The sequence below is a fragment of the Gymnogyps californianus genome, chromosome 4, assembly GCF_018139145.2.
Source record: "Gymnogyps californianus isolate 813 chromosome 4, ASM1813914v2, whole genome shotgun sequence".
NCBI classification, from domain to species: Eukaryota; Metazoa; Chordata; class Aves; order Accipitriformes; family Cathartidae; genus Gymnogyps; species Gymnogyps californianus.
Window position 1 is genome coordinate 35,456,670 of NC_059474.1, and position 23,702 is coordinate 35,480,371.

Genomic DNA, 23,702 nt, shown 5'->3' on the forward strand with positions numbered 1-23,702 from the left:
CTGTCAGATAGGTTATAGGTCACTGAAAAGCGTTAACAGAAAAAATGTTGGGCAAATCTTTTTGTAAGAAAGCTGTTAAACATTAAATTAAAAATTGTAATCAATTAGGTGATGTTGATAGTCAGGAAGGAATATTCCTGGTGGGTTTGATATGATGAGGAGGAGATGCTCTAAGATTTAGTCGAAGTTTGTTTACAGAAGTTGTGACAAAGACATCTCCCGCTTAGCTTCTGTCCACAGATACAGTCTCATTGGCACATAGGTTTTGCAATTAAAATTCCTTATGTGAGTATTTTGACCAGTTAGAAATGAGGAGTAAATGGGAAGAAGACCCTCTCCTATGAGGGTCTTCTCATAGTGTTTTCTTCTTGCAAAGTGCAGTAGTTCTTCCCACTACTTTTGAAGAGAGAGCTCAATTAGGAGATGCTCTATTTCTGTAGAATACTAAGTGGTTGCAGCTTTTTGCACAGGAAATTTTTACCCTAGCTAGTTCGGGTACAGACATGAGTGAAGCTCGGAGCACAGACTAATCTCCCAGGTATCTAATTAGCTTTTCAGACAAGTTTTTTTTTCACCCTACACTGCATTCTGTACTGCCACATTACATTGTACTGAAGTTAATGATTTGCCCATATAGCTATAGCAGCTAACTTTCTTCAGTAGCTGAGGTATAAATGTGCTAGAGTAAGAATTTCTAAGGTTATTCTGATGTGGTTTGTAAAAAAAAAAAAAAAAACCAAAAACCAACAACCCAACAAAACAAAAACCCCAAAACCCCAATCAAAAATAAAACAAACAGAAAAACCCCTTGTAGAATGATTACTAGGTTCTGTAAACCCCAAGTTAAGTTCTTAAGCCTGTGAATGTTAATTTGGAAGGTTAATCTTTTAAATGAGAGGCTGCATCAGCACTTCAGGTAGCAGTTAAGAGAGCTAAAACCTGATTCTAATATGTACGCTGGAGATTTGAATGAAATTCTAGTCAGCAGTTTTTTCTTAATGAAAGGACTTATGCAGATTATTCTTGGATTCTGGAATTGGCCGATCAGTTGCAACACTAACATCTGGAACAGAATTCCAGGTCAAAACCTGGAATTCAAGCACGAACTGTTAAACTCATTATTTCTTTGGAAAATAATACAAAAGCAAACATCTTCTATTTGTTTGAATAGCGTGTAATTAAAGGTCTTAAAGAAATTCAAGTAACACTTCCTGAGTTTAAGAGGCTTTTTTTTTTTGGTATGTATCAAGATAAAAGTGTATGTTGGGTTTTTGGTTTTTGAGAAATGTTGGGAACATATCTGTTCAAGAAATATTAGTTTATCTCTGCTAAATAACAATAATAAAAAATATAGCTGTTCTTATTCTGGAAACAGGAAGTAGTTTAGGTCAGAGATGCAGAAATAGTCATTCCCTTAGCTTTCTCTGTGAGGAGAGTTTTTAGTAAAAATAATACAGTATTTTTCAAAAAAAGGGGGGGCAAGTGAAGATTAATTTGGTAGTTAACTGCTCTGGAAAGATATTTTTATGCTAATATATGTTCAGTGTTTTTTCTAGTGGCATATTTATTTTGTGCTGTGCCTGTGCATTCCCTCCCTTTGGTATTGAATTGAGAAAGACGAGCAGCGTGAGAACAACTTGAACTGATGTGACTGGGAGACAAGATCTACCCGTTTCAACTCTCCCACCGGCAGTCTTGTGAATCCTTTGCAGAAGAGTCTTTATCAAACTTCTCCAGAGTCTACCAGAAGAAAGATTTTGTTGTGAGAATAAATAATGAAGCCACTTACAGTACCATGCCCACCCAAACACAATAACCTGTTTTTCAAAGCATTTATCCCATGTTTTGCTGACTTCTTTTCCCTACCAGAATTTTCAGTGATAGTCAAGCATGCAATACATGGAGCAGAGCTGAAATCCTAGCTTAGTCTGCAAAACAGGAGAGACAATTGTATCTGTGTGGGACACTTAAATTGAGGAGGCATATTTATGGTTGTTGATTACAGGTATTTTCAAAACTTATTGTGTAGACTCTTTTTAAAATGGAGTATTATCTTATTTTCTGCTTTCTAGTTAATGATACCCAGTAGGTTTAAGTGTGTTCAGTATGATGTTGAAAATGAGAGTGAAGTTGACACAGAGGAAGGTCTGTATGGTTTCATTCTGTTTTTATGGCATTTTTCTTCAGTGGCATTAAGCTAAATTCGGGCCATTGTGCAAGAAAAAATCAGTTATGTTAAAAAAAAACCAAAACTGTGCCTAAATTGAGTAATAATTTGAGTTTAAAAAACATTTGCTTAAGATTTCATGCAACTAAAATGTATTTTCCACCAATTTGTTATGGTTTTAAAAATGAGGCATTTGGCACATAGATTCTCTTTTATGAGACAGTACAAATAGCAGTAACAGCCATTTACTAAGAATAACTGTTGTATCTTTAGATGCCCTCTAGTATTAGGAGAAATTTAAAAACCGTTTTTGAACAAGTATAGACCCAGTTTAGCACAATTTGTGTCTGTTTAAAGAAATAAAGGTAAGAGCCAGAGACCTGCTATCAGTTAGACTGAGGACAAGTCCTAAATTTGCTGCTATCCAAAAAACCAATCCAGAAAGCTTTTTCCTAGGGGATAACTAACTTTTGGGGGTGCATTATTTTGCTTTATTGCTGGTACCAATGGCCTGGCTGCCTGAATTTAGTCATGTGCATATAAATACTCAAGTTCAGAAGAGGTTACCTGGTTAACCTGTCAGGGACCATCTGGTCTTGACTACAGTCTGCAGCTTTGCGCTACTGTACTCAGGATGTGATTACGTTCAGGCTAAGGTCTGGAACTGATGGTGCCGCTGGGTTAACCTGTGGGATGATGCTGTTGCGTTTCTTTTCAGGTCCATCAAACGTGCTAGAGCTAAGCCTGGCATATAGAGCTAGTGCTGAGGTTCAGTTTGGCAGAGGTTAAGGAGGCCTGGGTTTGGACCAAGGTCCTGAGCAGCCCGGGGCTGGTTGATTACCTTTCTTTCTTAGGCTAGAAGGAAACTATGTAATTTGCATTTGTGATGGTGGTAACTGCAAAGTGGTACTAAGTTGTCAATGTAGCTTTTAGAATGCATCTTTGGAAGAAGCTGAATTAGTTTTAGACAAACGTATTCATCTCGTGTTTTGCTGTTGGCAGGGGGGTCTTCCAAAGTAGTTTGAGAGTTTTCTTAGGTATCCTGCTGAGTAAAACATCACCTTAGCTGCCAAACAGAGATCCCATACAAAAGCTGGGGCTCCCCTCCTCCTCTGCACGGATGCTGAAAGTAAGGGATTGTTTTGTTGTGAAAGGTGTTGATTGGGTTACAACTTCGGCTGATGAAAACAGAGCTGCCTGGGGGCTGTGTCTCTGTAGGATATGAACTGAGGCTGAGCCACATGCGGTCCCAAAGATTACCTTATAAACAGCAATCAATTCAGGCAGCAGAGTACATATTAAGGGCCTATTAACTTGCTTAGGCCTCTCTTTGGCTTGAAAAGTACTTGTGAGCAGAAGAATAGTAAAAGGGAAGGGTTGCCAAAAGCTATGGAAGGTGCATCTTGCCATATCACTGTTGGTACATCTGTTGAGTTGGGGATTTATTTCCTACTAAGCATCTGCTTAGCTTTTGAAGTACATATTAAGATCAAAGGAGGGGAGCTTGAAATGATTGCGTAATGTTTATTCTCTTCTTTGAAGATTTTAAACTTTAATCATACAGCATTTGGACATATTTAACAAAGGACAAACCTACATGAGTATTTGGCAAGCTTCCACAACTTATAACATGCAGTAGTTGCAGCTTTAGAACTTGGATTTAAAAATACTTTGGGCCTCGCTGAAACTATGGTTTGCAGGTCCATTTTGTAATCTGTGTATCATTCTTATTGCATCTGTGACTTGTTTATACTGGTCATCTGAATGTGACCAAAAATGAATTTTCAATTCATCAGTCTCCATGTGGCTCAACAAAAGAAAATGTGTAGCACTCCAGTGCCATCAAAGAGGGATTTTTGGGAAAACAGAAGTGTCCAAAGAATCTAGCAACAGGACTGCAACAGATAATTTCTTTATTCAGAAATGAGGTTTCCCCAAACTCCTTGTGTTCTATCCACACTTCTAATAGCTGCTTCTAGTTCATTTTAAATTATTTGTGAACAAGGATAAATCAATATGTTAATGGTTCTCATAGAGTTGCATAATTTTGATAGGCATTAGGGTTAAAGAGCAAACTGCTGAGCTAGTGGATATAAATTGTCTTGACCTACCAGTAGTGGCGATCATTAATAGTTCTTTCGGCTTAGAGTTCTGCATCTGTGCAGACTTGTCAGTGTGGCATCGCTGATACCAGAACTGAATATCTGCCTATATGACAGAGAAGGTTACACACAGAAAATTCAGTAGTTGCATTGTTTTATTGCCCAATCTATGTCTTAGAATAATCCTCACTGACATGGATTGCTTCCAAAATCTGCATGTTTCTGAAATCAATCATTTTGGGTGATTATACAGAAGGCCATTTTTATTTTGCTGATGCAAAAAGCCTGAAACCGCCTCTATACACTAAAAAATGAAAATTCCTGAGTTTTGGTTTTGAAGTTGCTGATCATAGTGTGCTCATTCATATTTTGTACAGGATTTAAGGATTAAAAGATTATTATATTAAAAATTTCAAAATGTAAGAAGTATAGTTACAGAATAGCCTTCTGATTTTAGTGTTACTGGTAAATGTACATGAGCATTACAGAACTGCTCCAGTCATGTGGGTAAAGAAATGAAGATTTTGGTAACATAATGTGCTAAAAATGAATACAGAATGAATGAATATTGTGCTAAAAATGAATACAGACTTCTCATATGTGTTGCCTGTAGTCCCGGTTGTATTTATGCACAGAGGCAGTTTGGTAGTTCAGCTTGAAAGACTTGCAGTACAAAGAAGCTTATGATGGAATGTACGAATGGAATTATATATGTGATCTTTAATGCTGGTACCTTGTCCCCTGCATTTCTCCAGAGCTGTGAGGGAGACATGCATAGCTCTTTCATGGGGAGTACATCTTCATTCTACAGATTTTTTTTTTTTTTTTCCTTTTTTATCCCCTGCCCCCTCCCCCCCCAAACCTTTGCCTGTAGATTTACCATGACAGGGTTTATCCTGTCTCTATGAAAATTAGAGATTTCTGTCTAATGATAAGGGTTTAATCTGCAACGAATCAGACATGTGGAAACTTCTGTCTGTGGAATTTTCTGTTTGATCTGAGAGGAATGCCCTTGCTGTGCCCTTCCTGTAATGAAAGCAAGGTAGAGTGAATCAAAGTGATTCTAGATAAGATTGGAATGTGTGCATTGGTTATGCCTCTATTATATTTGGTGTTGCAATTCTGGTCGTATGTATTATTTTACTACCCAAGAGATTAACAGCATAGATCATCTTTTAAAAAGATACCTCTTTCTTTCTGTTTTAGTTAAAAGTACTAGTTTTTTATTGATTACATTCCTGAGTTACTTAGGTTTGAACATGAAAAGTCTTGCTCACAAAAACATATTGTCAGCAAAATATTGAAAGTGCTGTGATAATACAACAGGGTTTTTTGTTACTGTGAATAATTTTACACTATTCACTAAATCTTCTGTCTTAAAGATTTTTTAGGTGTACCATTGTGAGGAATGGCTAACAGTTTCTCTCCCTGTCTTTATTACACAAACAGTTAATGATTAACAAATGTCCAGCTGGCTGTGCAAGGAATGTTAATTACTTTGGGGAGGGAGGGAAAGATGACTATGCCTTTGCATAAGAAGTCTGGTATCATAGTTCACTTTGAAAGTGGTTTGAATATTATGGTACCAATTTTAGCAGATTCATCAGAAATGGAAAAATGACCTATGCCTCTCTCTCTGATGTCTGGTTATACGTATGTCCTTCCATACCTGTGCTACTAGCTAGTACAGTAATAATTTGGGTTGCCTGGGTTTGTCCAGACCATTTTAAAGTAAAAAGCATGTAAGAAGAGATGATAACTTGTTAAGAAGTGGATTACTTTGTGTATGGATATAGAGGAAAACATGGCTCCAAAAAAAAAAAAGTGATAAAATAAAAATCTAAGCAGTTCATAGTTCCCACTATTTCACACCATTCCTAATCAGCTTTCTGAATGGGGACTTAAGTAAGTACAGAAGGCCAGAGATCAAGAACTGTGCTTGCAACTATAAATAAAAATCTTAGAACTTGCACTTTTCAATTAGCTTTTTGCTTGCTTAAAAATGTTCATGCTGAATGGTGAAATTTTGTAGTGAAATTTTGGACTGGCTTGAGTCCTTCCAGATACAGATAAGGTAGGGGAGGAGAGTGTGAGAAAGTTCAAAAACTGTTAGCAAAAGATGAGTTGTCAAGTTGTCATTGACTCAAGTGACACGTCAGTTTTGATGTGCGTTGTTTAATAAGAAGTTAAGGGAGTGATGATTACAGTGAGAACAAGATTAGTGCAGATTATGTGGATTAAATTTGGAGTTAATATTGATCCAGCATGTGATGATAGGAGGAAATGGAGTAAGAAATATGTGCCATGCTATGTCTGTAATTCCAAGGGTGATGAAAAAATCCTTTGGAAATAGAGTCCTTCGGTCTAGTTAGACAGAAGAATGGCCAGCATTTGAGAATACATTGTTGAGAACAGTCATGCACAGATGCGGAGATTTGGGAAGGTCACCTGGTACAACTCGATCTCTAGTCACTGCGGATTCTGTGAATTTCTTAAACAAGGAAAAATTCTTCAGTGGTTCAGGAGCAAAATGCATTTTGTGTCTAAATGGTCTACTACACTACAATAGTGTTCTTTCATTTACAGTGAGTGTAGTAGTGTAGACAGAGTTGATCTACTTTTATCATGGCTCTATGACAATTAAAATTCTTGTTTGGTGGAGAGTTATTCACATCACTCATTCTCTTTGGCATAGTTACTAAAGGTGCAGTTCTTCAGCGAAAAATGTTTCTGTGGGGAATAATAAAGAGGTTTCCAACAGAAATTCTAACAGGGAAACTCCGTGGTCTGTTTGTCCAAATGCTTGCAGGTTCTACTATTAAGCAATAAATACAGAGTGAATTAAATTTATAGATTTTTTTTTTTTTAAAAAACTGTTAATTTGCATTAATTTCTGCTACCTTTAGTCATTTTTTTTCTTCCAGAAAATGTTAATTAAAACCATGCAGGCAGTTGTCCATTATTTATATGAAAAAGACTGAGCCCATCTCCCAACAAGCATCCAGGGCACTTATTAGATGCCAAGCATATTTATTTCTAAGTCATTTCTAGTTTTCTAGTTGCAAGTCTCCTTTTTAGATGTTAAGTATTGATTCTTCAGTGTGCATGTAAGAATTTGCTTACATACGGAGGATTTCTCATTTACTTGATACAGTAATCTTAACCAAAGAGAACAAACATATTTTTTTAATCCCAAAGTTCTTTGCCTCCATGACTCTCCTGTCCTGAAGATTTTGCTCAGAAACAAACAAGTTCAGAAACATTTCTTTGTATGGCCTTTTGTTTATTTTGATTCATATGCAAAGGCAAATAATAAAAAAAATTAGTATAACAAGTACTGATCAGTGTGGAATCCCCTCTGGATACGTGAGTAGGAATAAAGTCTGAATAAATAAATGGATACTTTGTAATAATAAAGGTTAATAAATCTGACTTTGTCAGAACAAGGATGAAGATGTCTTTTGATGCCACTGGTTCCCAGATGCTTTAATCTCAGGACTTCATTGATTTGCTTTGTTCTCCTAGCACTTGCATGCCCACAGGTACACCAGCTCTTTGTACACTCAAATCTGCTTGGAAGCAGTGTTTCTGTTGACAGTAATTAAGTGCCATTGTGTGTATAGCTACCTGGTGCAGTAACATGAACAGCAGTAATAGCCTGATTTCCAGTATTCCTCAACATGCTAGTTACCTTTTGAGAGGTATCAGTATCTTGCTCAGAGCTGGTCTGGGAACTGTCATTGTTAACCAGCAGTTTCTGCAACTGAAAATAGTCTGGAGACTGAAAGCTTGAAGCAAAATTGCAGCAGTCCAAAACACAAATCAGAATAAATAACATGCACATGCTAAATGGCAATTTTTTGCATGTGGGTTAGTCATGAGCCAGTGCTGCTGTGGAGCACAGCTGTAACTGCTTCTTACTAAAGAGTAGGACTGCTCTGTTGAACTTGCTGGGCCTTCAAAGTTACTTTTGCGGAAGTAATACGAGGTAGGCTGCAATTGTTCAAATTGCAACCAGAAAGAGAATCTGAGAGAAATGCTGTGCATGCAGGAAAAAGATTCTTGGGATACATTGAACAATTTTCCTTGCTTAAGATGGTCATTAAACTTTGAGATTTACAGACAAAAAGTGAGTATACTTGTTGCAGAACTGTCCAGGTATTTTAATAGTTTGCAGAGGTCTAAACAGCTAGATCCTTCTGGATCAACAAACGAGTTTCAGTACAATTAAATGTGTTGCTCTTGTGCATAATTGGCTTCCCATGCGTCTCATTATTTTCCTTGTAGCCTCTTCTTCTGCCTAAGGGGGACCTAGGTTAGTCTGTCAACTCCAGTTAGTTTTGAAATTCCTGGGGCTATTTGCAGAGGAATTTCCCCTTCAGAGGCTCCCCATTTCCCAGTTAAATTATTAGAGTGGTAATATAACCACTCACATTGACAACAATTCCTTAGTACTAGGAAGACTGACAGTGAAGTTAGGGATTTTGCAGGGTGAAGCTGGAGTGCTAAAGAGCATATACGTGTTCATTTGTGTGTGTACATTAGAAATTCCTATAAACTTTAACAAAGAACATAGAAATTCATCCTTTGCATTTCTTATGCACATGCAAGTACACATACATTCTAAAAATTTGATTAAATACATTTCCTTCTTTGTCTTTGACATTCATAAGTAAACAAACAGTAGACCTGTAGAACCCTTCACTTCTTTCTGAATTACTTACATTTCGGTAGAAATTCTCTGTTGGTCATGAAACTGTAGTAAGAGAGCAGGATTTAAAGGTAACTGAATAGTGTAACAATATTATCCCAAAGTATTTTTGCTTAAACATAGTTACTTCTTCTAATTTTATGATACTGTGTAATTGTATTTCTTGGCACATAGAAACCAGTTGTGTCTTTACCTGAAGACAAAAATCTGTCCTGAATAAGAGGATGGATGACTGGAACAGTGATTTGCATCAGATCCTGCAAACCTTGCTCATGTAACACAGTAAGAGGAGCTGCTTTTGTGCGTACTGAGAGCCCACATGCTTGTCCCAGAATCTGCTGGCAGTTTGTTCCATTTTCACTAATATTTTATAAACCTGCTGTAATGCTGATGTAGTAGTGTGGTCATGTTTTTTTCAGCACGCTTTCTCTCAAATCATGAATGGCTGCTCATGTTAACAACAAAGCTTGCTTTACTTGCACTCTCTTCAAAGAAATGTAGATCGTATGTGGTTGTATTACAATAATTTTTCCTGTTGGCATAGGAGCTAACATTTCATTTCCCTAATGTGTACGCATCAGGGGGTTTTTATGTCTCTCCATATCGAGCTTTAGCAACATGGTACTGTTCTTCTGTATAGCAATTATATTGCCTGTCCGAAAGCTTGACATACAAGCAGCCTAGCTGACAGAAATAAGCTGGAGCTATTAAAATAACCGTAAATGAGGCTGACAATAGGAGCTGTCTGCCATTGTCCCAAAAGATTTTCTGAACTGGAAGTAATCAGTTGAGTTCTAAGGCAGCCCCATCAGGGATCTTCTAATTGCGAAAATTCCCCCTCACCACCCCCTGACTTCCTGAAAGCAAGTTCACAGTCTTTGTGGACCTTAGCAGATTTATTACTTTTAGCCCAGACTACCTAGTACTGAATCATAATTTCTGGGCATAATCTTTTATGTAGACAATCTTAAGAACATGTTTTCAGAACTTTTTTCTTTTATAAATGGCCTGAACACTGTGTTTTCCATTCATTTGACTTTGGTTTTCTGCAAATGTGCAGAAAGCAATGTGGCAGAAACTGGAAGTCAAAACGTTACTGGGTCTAATTATTTACAATTCTTTCTTTTGCCCCGTGTTTTGTTCTACGTTACACATTTAACTAAGACATGCAAAACCTATTTTCTCAATGTTTTAAAATATAGTCTGGTTTTGGTGCAGAGCTTTAGCTATGCATGTCTTTGCTTCTAGGTCTTTGTACTATCTCTAGATGCTTATTTAAGTGTTGCTTAATTTATGCTCTTAACTGTTGAACATTCTGTATTTCTTCAAATCTCTCTGTATCTACCTTGCTTATAAGCTGCATGTAGCAGAGATCAATAGTGACCCTTTCCCTCCGCTTGAACACAATTCAAATTACTGCTGTCTGTTCATAGTGCAGAAGTGATGCATAAACTGTTCTGTGTTTTAAGCTTTATGTCAACGTCTGGATTTGACCACGTGCTGGGTCTCTCTGGATGCCAATTTTTGCCCCCCAAAAGTGTTTTACTATGAATGCATTGGTAATTTCTATGCATTTACAGAAGTGAGTCTGCTAGGTTTGACTGGACACTGATAGCATCTGATTGTTTCACCAACTACTCTCTCTGTTGTTTCATTAGTGTCATATGCAGAAATTGTTTAATTTCAAATACGGTAGGTTATTTAATGGAATTTGAGAGTTTTTGAAAATTTGTACTCAGATTTACTTAAGGTACTGGTACAAAACTGGATTTGGCTATGTATTTCATTACATCTAGACAGTTCAGTGAAGTTAAATTTGAGATATAAAACAGGTCATCATTTTATTATGATTGAGGTTTTACTTTGTTCAGTTTGGTTTTGTTTAGTTAAAATCTCAAATCTGTTCTGATGCATCATCGTTCATGGTTCCTATACTCTGTTAAGGGTTCTGTGTACTCCAGAGACCACATATGCTCTGCCCTTCCACCTCCCAGAACTTGCAATAACTAGTCCCTGGAAAGAGAGCAAGTGGTGGTGGACTTGACATGTTTGAAGGTCTCGCAGCTGCACAGTGAAATGGCATTTACCAGTTAAAGAACTTGTGCAAAGTCACTACAGTTCCATCAGCTGGCTGATACTGCTAGTGATAAGTTACTCGAAACTTTCTAAGCTTTCATTTGTTAGAAAATGAGCAGTTTGTCCTTGAAACAGCAACAAGAGTTGCTTTCCGTTTAACAATCCTGTCTAAGCTTGATTTCTCAGCTGGTAGTACGCAAGACACAACTTGAAATGTATACAACTTTCTATTTCAAAGAGCTATAAATAAAATTTCGTTCAATTTTGTGGGAATCTGCCTTTATAAATGCTGACAAAGGACTTGTAATTCCCATATGTTACTTTCAGCTTCTTTTCAGTATTTTTTCCTTAGCTTCTCCTGAGAGACATTTTTCTGACCGTTCTCTGAAGCAGAAATTTTAAAGTTTAAGTTTTTTTTCATTGCCTTTCTTCAGTACTTGTAAAGAAGAAATGTTATATATATAAAAAAGTGGATTAAGACCACTGTATAGAAACTTACTGAATATCTAAAGAAATAAATGTATAAAATCTAAATATGTGACAAGCTGTAACTATTAGAAGGGATGTTTATATTCATGACAGATGTTAGATGATATTATCTAAGGACTTTTGGGGTGCATGTGAAAATCTTAACTCTATAGCCTGCAAACATAATTTGTTGCAGAATTTTTCAAGGGTGGTTGTGTTTTCATGGGGTGTGGGTTTGTCTGGGGTTTTTTGTGGGTTTTTTTTTGTTTTTGGAGGTTTTTTTTAAAACATTAAAGTAGAGTTAACCAGGATGTATGTAAAAGGTAAAGCCACCAAATTATTTTAAAAACAAATCAAGATGTGTTAATTTAAGATTCAGCTTTACTCAGGCAAAATAGAAGAATCATTGAGTAGTCGAAAAGAAGCAGTGAAACTATTTCAAACTAGATTGAATTATTAGTTATGCACATTCATATTCCTCAGACATGTTTGCAAACAACTAATCTGAATTCTCTGAGTTATGCAAAATGCAATATCGATGGTTTGTTGCTAGGTTACAGTCTTTCTAGCTGTGCCTAATTAGTGCTCCTGGAGAAGAGAGAAGAGCAGTGAACACCTCTTGTTCATGTGTGATTCAAAGGCAAGCAATAGTCGCTAAAACTTTCTGCTCTCCTTCAGGGCTGCAACCAAGGATTATTTACATTCTGAAACAGTACAGTTTAGTCTGTGTGAATCTTCAGATGCAAGAAGTCTGATATGTGAGTGTAGCTTGCATTGTCAGTGATAAGCTTTAAATTGCTGTGGAGTTGAAGAGCATATTGTATTTCTCTGGGTGGCTGTTGCACTTTGTTCTGTAGAGGCGTAAACACATGATGCTTCCTGTTCAAAGTGCGTATGTGATACAAGTAAGGAAGGCTAGCACTTTTCCAGCTCAGTTTATTTATCAAAAATATTACTTCTCTTACAAGAGAGATTGTGTATACTTTTTAAAAGTTCACACAGCCTGCCACAGGTCTTTAGTATTTCAAGAGTTAGAGTGCAGTGCCTCTCTTGGCATTTTGCCCTGTTTATAGAGTGGACGAGCAGACATTTCACTTCTGCAAAAGGAATCTCATTCCATTCCTTCTTTAGAAGGAGATGGTTTCAGGGAGTTCACAGGATGGAGATTTTGGTCTTTTCAACTGACATTTTAAGTGCTGAATAGTTCCTTGTCTCTGTGGCAGGACATACTTGAAATCTTCAGTGCTTAAAGATAGTTGGTTTGTGTAGAATAAAGACCGGTGTGATATTGTGCTGCCTTTGTTTTGGTTATTACTTGACTAATCAAATAATATTAAATTTTGTTGACATTAGCATTGGGTGCTGTTTTAGAAGAACTGTAGGCTTAAGGCTCAGTTATACATTACACACTGGTGCTTGGTAGAGGCCTGAGTTACAGTGGGACAGCGGCCTCAGGGAAAGAAAGAATTTTTTTCTTGGGAGTTCAATAGGTTGCATGTTTCAAAACCTTCACTTTATAGAACTCTTTATGGCATGTAGGGTTGTGGCTGTACTTGGCTGCTGCTTCAAGGCATTTCCCAATGTCAGACTACAGTGGTGGCCAGAAGTTATCAGAAGTTAAGAAGTTAACAGAAATACAGATAAATTGGCTAGAGGATTGTTTTTTTAATTGCTCTAAAAGTGGAAAGAATCTGAGCTATGTCACTGGTCGCAATTAGTAATAGAATCACAACTTATACTGAGTACTGTAGTACTTGTAAATAGTGCACTCCAGTCTGCTGTCGTCTGTTTTATCTTGGGTGGGTGGGTGCCATAACTATTAATAAATTTGCCTTTTTTTCAGCTCACCTTGCTTTCTCTTACTATGTCTGACAGAGAGCATAAAGTGGAGAAAAAAAACCCACAAAACCCCCATGCATAACACACAGGTTTGCACTTACCAACTGTCCTGATTTGACTGTGCCTCTAGAAGTTCCTCAAGGGGAAAGGGAGGACGAAAGAGTATAGATGTGTTCCTCTTTGAGGCCTCTGGGGACTGCTGAGAAGCAGACAAGCACTGCATCTTCTCCTATGCCAGATGCTCTTTCCTGGTTTTTTTGTTTGTTTGTTTTATCCTGTCTGCTCTGCTATAGCCTCTGTATTTATACAGCTCAGGAAAATGCTTATCATGTCATGGCAGGTAATAATCTAAGAAAGAGAGGTGTATTGCAAGAAAGGCAAAAATAGACCATACAAGAAGAGACGAATAGGAACAAGAAGTCAGCCAAGGAAGTCGTCTACGTTCATCTGTGTTTGATCTGGATAGTGTTGAAGAACTGCACTGTCACTAACTTGCACCAAAAAGCAAAGTATGGGTTAGAACAGATGCTATTTTAAATAAGATGACCTGGGCAGAAATCAAGAGTTAATTAAAATGCAAAATACCAGCTTTGTAAAATGCTTTTGTTTTTCTGGCCTATTCTGGTTGTGCAGATTTTAGTAACAACCTGAAAACTGTCTGTTCTGAATTGCTTAACATTAGAAGCCAAAGTATGATAGTATTATATTTAGTAAGATTTACTTAAAAACCAAAACAACCAAACCACTAATCAACGAGGCTGATGTGATTCTTTCTTTGTTTTAACAACTAAGCAAAGTTCCACAAAATGTAAAGCAGAAATTTGGCCAGAAAAACTGCAAACTTCTGGAATTTGGGGTTCTTTCAACCCTTGTCCACGTAAAAAGCTAATTTCATAAATATTAATAACTTTCTGGAAAATATATGCAGCCTATCGAGAGGTAGCAGAGCTTCAATTAGTGAACTGTAGTATGTGCTGAGCATTTCCCCCAGTTTTATTTTTAATTCAAAAGATTGTGCAGACCTTAGTTTACACTGCAGTGACTTACCGTTTGTTTAGAATTCAAGACAAAGTTGCAGTCTGTGTTGGTGTGTTGGCAGACTAGTGCCATTAAGGGACAGCATGCCTCTGTGTTTATAACACACTTAATCCACTCACTTCTAAAACTTTGGTTTGGATTGGTTGTTCATTGAAGGTCATGTTTGATCAAAACCTTTGTTTATGCAATTCTTAAAATATTGCCTTTTTTCCCCCAGAGATGGCTTTTAAAGCAGCTGAAGAAGCTTTTTGATTTGCCCAGCTTATTAGAATTTAGATTAATTAAGTTTATAATCAGATTTCAAGCATCATGTTCCAGGCCAGGGATTTCTCTTAGTTTGTTTCAAACGTCACTCCCAGGGCAAATTCTGCTAAACTGCATTTTCATGCTTTGCTGAGAAATGATTGCAGGTTTTGATTTCCATTACAGAATCATTAATACTGTTAATGAGAGTTCTCGTGGATAAGCACACTTAAGGAGGATCATCCCTGGGAATTGGGAGTATTATAGTTTGAGCATTTGTTAATTAGTTAGAATTGGCGTATGTAAGACTGTCAGATTTGAGGTGGATTTATATGTTTATTTTTGTTTTAAGAGTGACTTTGGTTGTAGTGACTTGGGTTGTGGGATTTAAATTGGAAGTAATGTTGGTTCTTGTCGAGAGAGGGGTTAACGTTCTGATTTTTCCTCAGTTGCTGTATTCATAAACCAGCCTGTTCCTCCATACTGAATTCTGTCCAAATTCTATTCTATGCTATTCACTTGGGACTTTTGCCTTCTTTTAATGAAATTGATAGAAAAATCCGATTGCATCAAGTGGGAACAATATCTAGTCTAAAATTTCGGACATATGAATATTGTAAAATCAGCTCTGATGTCCTCTTGCAGATGACTGAGAAACATTTCATCAGAGCTCTTTTGTACTCCCCTCTGGTGGTTGGTGACTGAATGTGAATTTCTTTTATCCTGACCACCTGAAAGGCTTCAAGATTGCATATCCAGCCAAGTGAAAAATGGTTTTGGAATCCTCACTTCACTGTATTTTTTGAACAATAATATTTACAAGTCTTTGGAATTACCATACATGCTAAAGATTCTTTAGTGGTGCTCTGTGGAAGATTTCTCTACTTGTCTTGCTACATAAAAAGCAAATGGTTTGTAAAAGTTAAAATTACCAAATTGCCTCAGCATAAAGAATGGATGGGAAATTCGCTGATTAAAGATTTTTCTGTGACTGGGAGAAGAGTTAGAGCAGAGATGTAGCTTTTACAGCATTGAAGATGTAATAGAAGCACTTAAGCTGTACTCCCTAAACGTGTTTTGCACCACTTGAAGAAAAAAGTGAAAACACTTTCTAGGAGCCAAAATACGGTGTTGAAACTGATGATACTGATCAACATCTTACTGATGCTTAATAGATCTAGCTGATTGTGAGATTAAAACAAATTAACTCTTAGACTGTTTTATTACTTCTCTTTGATATATGAGTTCCCATCATTTTTCTCTCTGCTGTCTTGAGAACCACTAGAACTAGAAGCTAGTGAATTTATGAACTCAGCAAGTGCTGGCTTTCAGACAGCATACAGTATTATGCTGCCCTAATGTGTAAAATAGGTCACCAAAGTCAACATTTGCAAAAGCAGAAAGTTGGCACACCAGCCAGTGATACTTTAAGGACTGGTTCTAGACCTGTGATTTGGTAGGAGAACTGTCATTATCTCTGTATTAAAAAACAAAAAAGTAGTCTTAGTTAAATTCTTCTTTGGGCTTGTGTTTTTTAGAAGGTATAGTAGACTAATGAAATTTACATGCATTTGTATTCATTATTGTTGCATAGAGATTTAAGATGAAGCTATTAGTGTTCTCATAGGCAAAATCAGGAAAGATTTAGTGTTAAACTTGCAGAAGCAGGAGCAATTTCAACTAGAGTGATGAGAAAAGGATAGTGTTTTGTAATTACTGCTGTAAGGTCAGATTGTACAGTAATGTTAAAAGGGAAAAAAAAGCCAAGTATTCCATGTAGTTGTGTGCATTTAGTGTTGATTGTGTTTTGTGACGTAAGTGCTGATGTAGAACCAGAAGAAATTCAGGTTTTGGTAGTCAGAGCTTCCCCCCACCCCCAGGAATGTGTACTGGATCAGTACACAATCCATTGTATTGCTGAGTGAAAACAATAGGAAGAAAGCTGAGTCATATTAATAGACCAGTTGTTCCTACGCTCCCAGTGCCTGCAGCTTTGAGTGATGAAGGAGAACTAGGTGTGGTGGCCTCTCCTCCACCCCCCTCAATGTGTGAGGGGTGAGGGGAAATTTTTGCTCCCTATCTTCCTGTCTCCTTTTGCATGGCTTTTATACTAGAGGAATGTTATTTTGAGTCTTCGTTTTTAGTATTGTCAAAGTAATCCACTTATGTGTGATACCCATCTCTAACAAGTTTTCCAACTTGAATACATACCTGTCTATTCCACCTGTTTTAAACTGTAAGTGGGGTACATGGAGGGTTTTTTTAAGTACCCTTTATGCCTCTAGAAAATGTTCATTCTGGAATTAATCTGTTGATTAGTGTTAAACAGTATGTAGACATTTTTGCATATGTGACCTATCATTAAAATCGTTTTCCTAGATGCTTTCTATTTCAGTTTGGAATTATAAACAGCACATATAGGAAAAAGTGTTCAGCCAACAATTCAGGATCTGTTGGATGAGAAACATGAGAAAAATGAAAAAATAATTTTAGTGAATGAGATTTCATGTTACTGTGACTAATGCACACTTAGAATGTGGGTGACCCTGTAGAAAATCAGAGACATTCTGAAAACCAGAGCTACCCTGTTGGGTAAACATCTGTGTTGCATGACATGTTCAGTGGCCAGATGATCAGACAGATTACAAGCGTTTCATTGAATATTTCTGCAAAAGTCAGTGTAAAATACATAGAAATAACATCATATATGCAGATCTAATTTGAAAATAAAAATTAACCAAAAAATAAAGTCACCCATGTGTGCTGTGTCGTACTGTCAGTCACTATCCCTGTAATCTTTTTACATATTTCTTTTTGAGATGCTGCTGTTACTGTTTTTTTGATGTGGTAGTTTTTTCCCCTTTGTCCCTTGTGAAGTATGTGACTTAAGAGAACAGACACTTGAGAACTGATAGTCCACAAAAGCAAAATAGGTTCAGTCTTCTTTTTCCTTGAGGTAGGCTTTGGTAACTAAGATGGTAGAATTTGTAAATGCCAGATGAGCAGATTGCAGGAGGAGAGCTCCATTACCACAAGTCTCTTTTTATGTTTCTTTAAAATCAGGCAAGGCTATCTTAAAATTAATCTGCCACTTCTGATGTAGCTACTGTTAAGAAAGCAGGACAGGTGTAAAATGATAATGATTGCTCAATTCAGCACATGAGCCTGCCCACTGTGTTCTGCACGGATCGCAAGCAACAGAGCAGCATTGCTGGAAGCCTTGCTAAAAGGGAATTAATACAGTCTAGTCTTATGTTTGGTAGGACATAAAGGTTTTACAGAATTTTCCGGGGCATATGTGGAGTCTACCCAGACTTAAGATGAAGTGCTTGCATGCCACATCCAGCATTTAGGTTTAGAAGTGAGGCCACAGTAATTAAATTTATTTACTCCCAAGCAAATCTCCTGGCTGAAGTAGAGAGGTGCAAAAGGTGTAATGTGAGTTACAAAAACAGAATCCAGGTAACTGGGTGCTCAAGGCTGTGTGTCCGTTTTTAAGAGCGGATTTATGTACGTAAACAATCAGAAACTATGCAGGTAACCACAGCACAAATCCAGTGACTACATAGGATTTTTTTTTTTTTTTAAATAATAAAACTGCCATCAAATGAAATATAAATACTGAGGTGAAGAGACTGGAAATGTAAAAGGCCAGTATCCTTAAAATTAACACCTTGGCTTAGTTTTTTATGATGTTCATCTGCAAAAAAAAAAGGAAACTACAAAGCCACCAGTTTGCTTTCAAGAAAACTTATAGCCTGTATGTAATGCATGTATATTTTCAAATTGCAGTGCCCCTCCTTTTTATCCCACTTCTGAAGCCTTCGACACTGTATAAAACCAATTTCCACACTGACATCTGGTGGTAGTTCTGAAATGCTGTGTTGCTTGAAATGCTATATATGGGTATTTTGTGGGTCTAAGCATTAGATGCTATGCCCTCCAGCCCTTCTAAAGTGATCTTACTGACATCATAAAATTTCAAATGATCATCATCAGACGTTTGTGCAGCTTCCCACAAGGCAAAGAAAGTAATGAATAAATGAGTAATTCCTCAATATTTATCTCATTTTGCTCAGCTGGTATAACGCATTAAAAAAAGTGTCTGGAGTATGTGAAGGAAGTGATACTTAGAGTTAATTCCTTTCCTGAAGAACTCCTGTAAAACCACAGTGGCATAGGTTTATTGAGGTCCTATTTTCCTGATGGTATGTGTATGTTGTGTGGAGTAAATGAGCTCAGGAGAAGGCCCACATCACGTATAGTCATGTTATGTGGTTGTATCCAGAGTCCAAAACCGGCTGTCATGGTGATAGTTTGACTCATCTCAGCTCTAATCCTGATTAGGCCTGGTGTGTGTCAGTATAACAAACAATAAGAGCCATGGCAAAGCCCTTCAAGATTTCCACAGAAATGGTTGCAAGGGCTTGCTCTGTGCCTCACCCTGACATGTATCAGGTTCATTTTAAGTTCTATTTAGAAAATATCTCAAATCAGACAACCTGTAAGAGCAACTGGATCAGGAAAAGGAAAGTGCAAAGTTTATTGTGACATGGCTCCGTGAATCCATTTAATATTCATCTCCCATGATAGAGGTTACGCCACGTCACATACCCTTTTGACACATGCATATTATGATTGTACCTGTAGAGTAAGCTGCTTATAAAAATAGATCTGTATTTCCTTCACAGTGGATAAAAACTTGAGTCTCTCATTCTTTATTTAGTTCTGGCTCAGACAAGCTCCTGAAGACTCAGCAGACAGATTTTTATTAAGTTTGTGAATTGTGTAGCTGTTTCTTAAATGATAATTCATTGTATGTGTGTAAATTTAAGCTAAGCGCTGCTTTCCATTGCCAGAGTAATGGCAGCCATTGGTTGGTCCTAATGCTACAAAGGTTAGCTTCAGGTATAACTTTTGTTTTCTTTTCTGTGAAATTTCTGTGTGAACCCAAATAAGCACATTAAGAAAATTCAGTTGAATAATTCATTTGGGCACATAGATAAGAATGTTTCACATTTAAGTAGCTGCTCATTAACATGAATAATGGTAAACAGTTCAAGAGTTTGTCATCTAAATCAGATAGTTTAATATGGTATAAAATTCACTATAATCAGTGATGAGTAGAGAGGGTCATTCAAGTCCCAAAAGACTGTGAATTACTCATTATATTTAATCTTTTAGGCAAAATACCTTTTATGAATAGTGCTAATTGATCTGATAAATCTCAAAGGATGTTACAAAGGAAATTAAGTAATATATTGTTTTAATATCTGTAAAGCATAATTGCTGAAAACTGCTATAGTAATTTTATTTTTTGTGGCTTCAGGTTAGCCTCAATATGTTCATCTGTGTATATTAACACAGATTGTAGAATCGATGTCAGTTATTTTGAACTTCTATTCATTTTTATTTATTCATTTATTTAAGCTTGTTGCTTACTCTAGTTTTGCGCATTTATGCATATTTATTGAGCATTTTCTCTTTATCTTTCTTCCTGTTAAACAGGTATTATTGAGACTGCAGATCGTCTGGATCGTGAGACTACTTCACATTACTGGTTAACTGTTTATGCAACAGACCAAGGCGTTGTGCCTTTGTCATCTTTCATTGAAATCTACATAGAAGTTGGGGATGTTAATGATAATGCTCCTCAGACCACAGAACCAGTTTATTACCCAGAGGTCATGGAAAACTCACCTAAAGACGTATCCGTCATTCAGATTGAGGCATTTGATCCAGATTCTAGCTCCAGTGAAAAATTAACCTACAAGATTACAAGTGGAAATCCACAGGGATTCTTTTCAATAAACCCCAAAACTGGTAAGTACAATACAGTGTTTTATTTTACGTATGAATGAATCAATGTATTTGTGTAAATACATAAACCAGGCAAAACCAAGATCTTTGGTTTGACATTGTAACCATGCTTTCACAATAGTTAGAGTTAACCTGGTATCTTGGGCTGTGTCAATATTAGTAAGTTATACAAACAAGTGGAAGAGGATTTGAGAGTGAAGCAGTTGGTTCAAAGTACTTGACAGCCACATCATGCATGTTTTGGGAAGGTTTACTTCAGAGTAGCTCCACTCTAGACTGGTCAACGCCCATTTGCTTTTGTAGTGCAGTAAATATATAGTAAAAATACATATATTTTAGCTTAGTTTCATCCAAGCTGTTCCTAGCAGTCTCAGTCTTCCAAGTTTCACGCATAGGTTTTTTGCCAGGCTTTTTTTCCCGCCCCCCCCCCCCGCCCCCGAGTAGTGTTAGTCTAAGCAATGCAAGCCATTTATTAACTGCAAACTCGCTTGTCCCACAGTCAAAAGGGACTATCTTTGTAGGTAACTGTTGCTGTTGTAAGAAATACAAAATCTGGAAGATAATTTGCAGGTATGGTTGTTATGTAATGAAAAGAAAGAGTCTGAGTTCACTGGTTGTTTGGAAAGCTTCAGAAAAAAACATACTGAGGTTTTAACAGGAAAGTACAAATACAAGAAACAAGTGACCTTTTAGTAACTGTGAATTACAAATGCTGAAATCTGTGTAGGGCAGAGAGACAGGAAACAAATAAAAGAATCCATTTTAACTGAAGCTACACAGCGATTTTGAAAACAGTGTAAAGGTTGCCTACCATCCCTTGCTTCTGAATGAACGTAGAGAAAATAGTACATATACTGCATGTTTTTTCCACAGATCTTTCCTAACGGTAAAGAAGGGTTTGGTTTTAATTAAATAATATTTTACTGAGTTGGGCGCAGCTTAGCTTTTCATATGTTGCATTTAGGTACTATTTCACAGTACAAATTACAGGAGATGCTTCTGATTCACTCAGCCAGAAATTTCTTCTCAGAATCCAGAGATTTTTAGACTAGAGGTGCTGTAGAGGTGTAGAGAGTGACTTTAATCTGTAACAAACTCAGTAAGTAGAAGGGAGCAATAGAAGCCTTACTCATTTAGTTCTTGCTCATTCGTGGAGGGAATTTCAGGGGATTTAAAGGAGCAAAAATTGAGTGAAAAATGTGTTTTGAAGGCTGGGTTGACACTATGGCCTTCATTCTGTTTCATAGTTGTTTCAGCTCAGGGTATGAAAGACTTGCGTGCTGTATCAGCTGTAATTGCTGTGTCAGCAAAGCTCTGAGTGCAAACACAGGTATGTTATTTGGGTTATTTCTGACACTAACTTCTTTGTCAGCATGTGCTGCATCTGCTTGTGAAGACATTGCCAAGAGGGACATATGAAATAGCTATAGCAACAGAAGATCTTTAGCATAGTTAAAGCCTGCATCTAAATACTATATTTACAGAAGTATTGGTTTTAGAACAAAGGCAGCCTAAGAAGTAAAACAAGAAAAATTCAACCACAAAGTCGTCTAAAGTGAATGCAGAAACTCTGTGTGTGTGCACACGCTTTGTTTCTATTTGTCTTTTTCTGCTCACACATGATGCAAAAGGAAAAATTTTCTGCTCTTTTATCTTCTTCCTCACCCTTTCTGTTTTTGAAAAGTACTGTTTGCCTGCTACTTTGATATTTCTTGTTGTCTTAATCAGTGATATTGATAAAAATGGCAGTAAAATTGCCTGTGAGTTGGGTGGAAAGAACTGAGTGACTGCAGTGCTCAAACTGCAAGTGAACATAAACTCTACCTACATTCATTTAGTCTTTACTGTATAATTGGCCAACTATTTTTGGTTGCTGTTTCCTTATTTCTTCTGTAGCTCATTTTCTCTTCCTCTTTCTTCTGGTCCGTTCCTACTCCTCTCTGCCTTCTGTATCATTATGCAGCATTTTTCAGACTTTGTTTTTAAAAAGACATTTGCATGCCTCCCTTACCTAAGTTTTGAGATGAAGAAACATCTTTATTCCTATTTAATGGATAGAAAAATTAGGGCAGCAGCAGATGTGACTTGTCTTCAGACAGAGTTTGTAGTTTTCCACGTCAGTAGCTTACTGCTGATCTCATTTATGTTAGGGAGCTTGAGGGAGCTCAACACACTAGATGGTGAAGTGATAAGGAACACTTAATAGAAAGCTAATAAAGATTTTCTGTCAAGAGAGTTTCTTACCTGCCTTTATTGTAGCATGCATACTGTAGAAGCAAACACTGCGGTCTGGAGTCCTTTAACACAGAGCTCTGTATTAAAGGGAAAAAAAACAAAAAACAAGCAAAAAAACCCAAAACAAAAAAAAAATAGAAATAATTAAATAATTATATTGCAGAATCCAGGGACAGAGAAGAAAAGAATCTCGCTCTGATTTATATTCAGCAGGAGAATTATTATTATTTTTTTTTAATATAGTCAAAATCACAGGGATAGGTAAATTCATTGATGTCTATTATTATTAAAATTGTAATGCTAGATAGACATAATAAAACATAGAGAAGAGGTGAGCAGAGGAGAAGAGAAGGGAAACCTCTTTGGCTGGTTTCTGTTGTGTTCCCAGAGTGCACTCAAATAAGTTCAATGGATATTAAATAGCTAGCTCATGTATATTATCTTCCTATTATATAGGACACTGGATTTCATGCGATCAAACGGGCTGTCTTGTTTTTCCTGTACATGTTCGGTTTGAAACTGTCAGTCTGCAGTAGGCATTAATGTAGTGATCAAGATGAGTTTTGACTGAGGTTATCAGGTTCGTAACTTCCCAAGTCTCTCTTCTGTCTATTAAAAATCAAATACGTTTAACCTGAATAGATCTTATTTGGGGTGAAAGTGCTTTCACTAGGATTGGGATGTTAAGGAGTTGAAAAATCACTTTAACAGACGCTAGTTATTGTTGTAGCTATAACACTATGTGAGGCTATTGCACTGTAAGGTATTTGTCAAAGGAAGAAAAACCTTCACAGGGCCCCAGGTTTCCCTTCCAGCCAAAGGCGAGATAGGGCTGGAATATGAATCAAGTCTTTAACTGTATCCCATTGTAACATTGAAAGTGACAGAGAAAGAGTTAAGCGTGTGTTACATTTGTTACTTTGGGCTGCTGTGTCGCCCAAAGGTGCATTGAGGACTGTAATGGCAGAGTCAAGGAAAGGCTAGTGTTGGGATTCTTAAAATA

General features: G+C 37.0%; 1 protein-coding gene across 2 annotated transcripts in view; it reads left to right on the top strand.

Annotated features, from left to right (window-relative positions):
- FAT1 (FAT atypical cadherin 1) overlaps positions 1-23,702 on the top strand; it is a 113,354-nt gene that overhangs the window by 17,867 nt on the left and 71,785 nt on the right. For both annotated transcript variants that reach the window (XM_050896622.1, XM_050896623.1), the window contains exon 3: positions 20,153-20,467. In XM_050896622.1, coding sequence (XP_050752579.1) covers positions 20,153-20,467 — 315 coding nt within the window. The remainder of the gene's footprint in view (positions 1-20,152; positions 20,468-23,702) is intronic.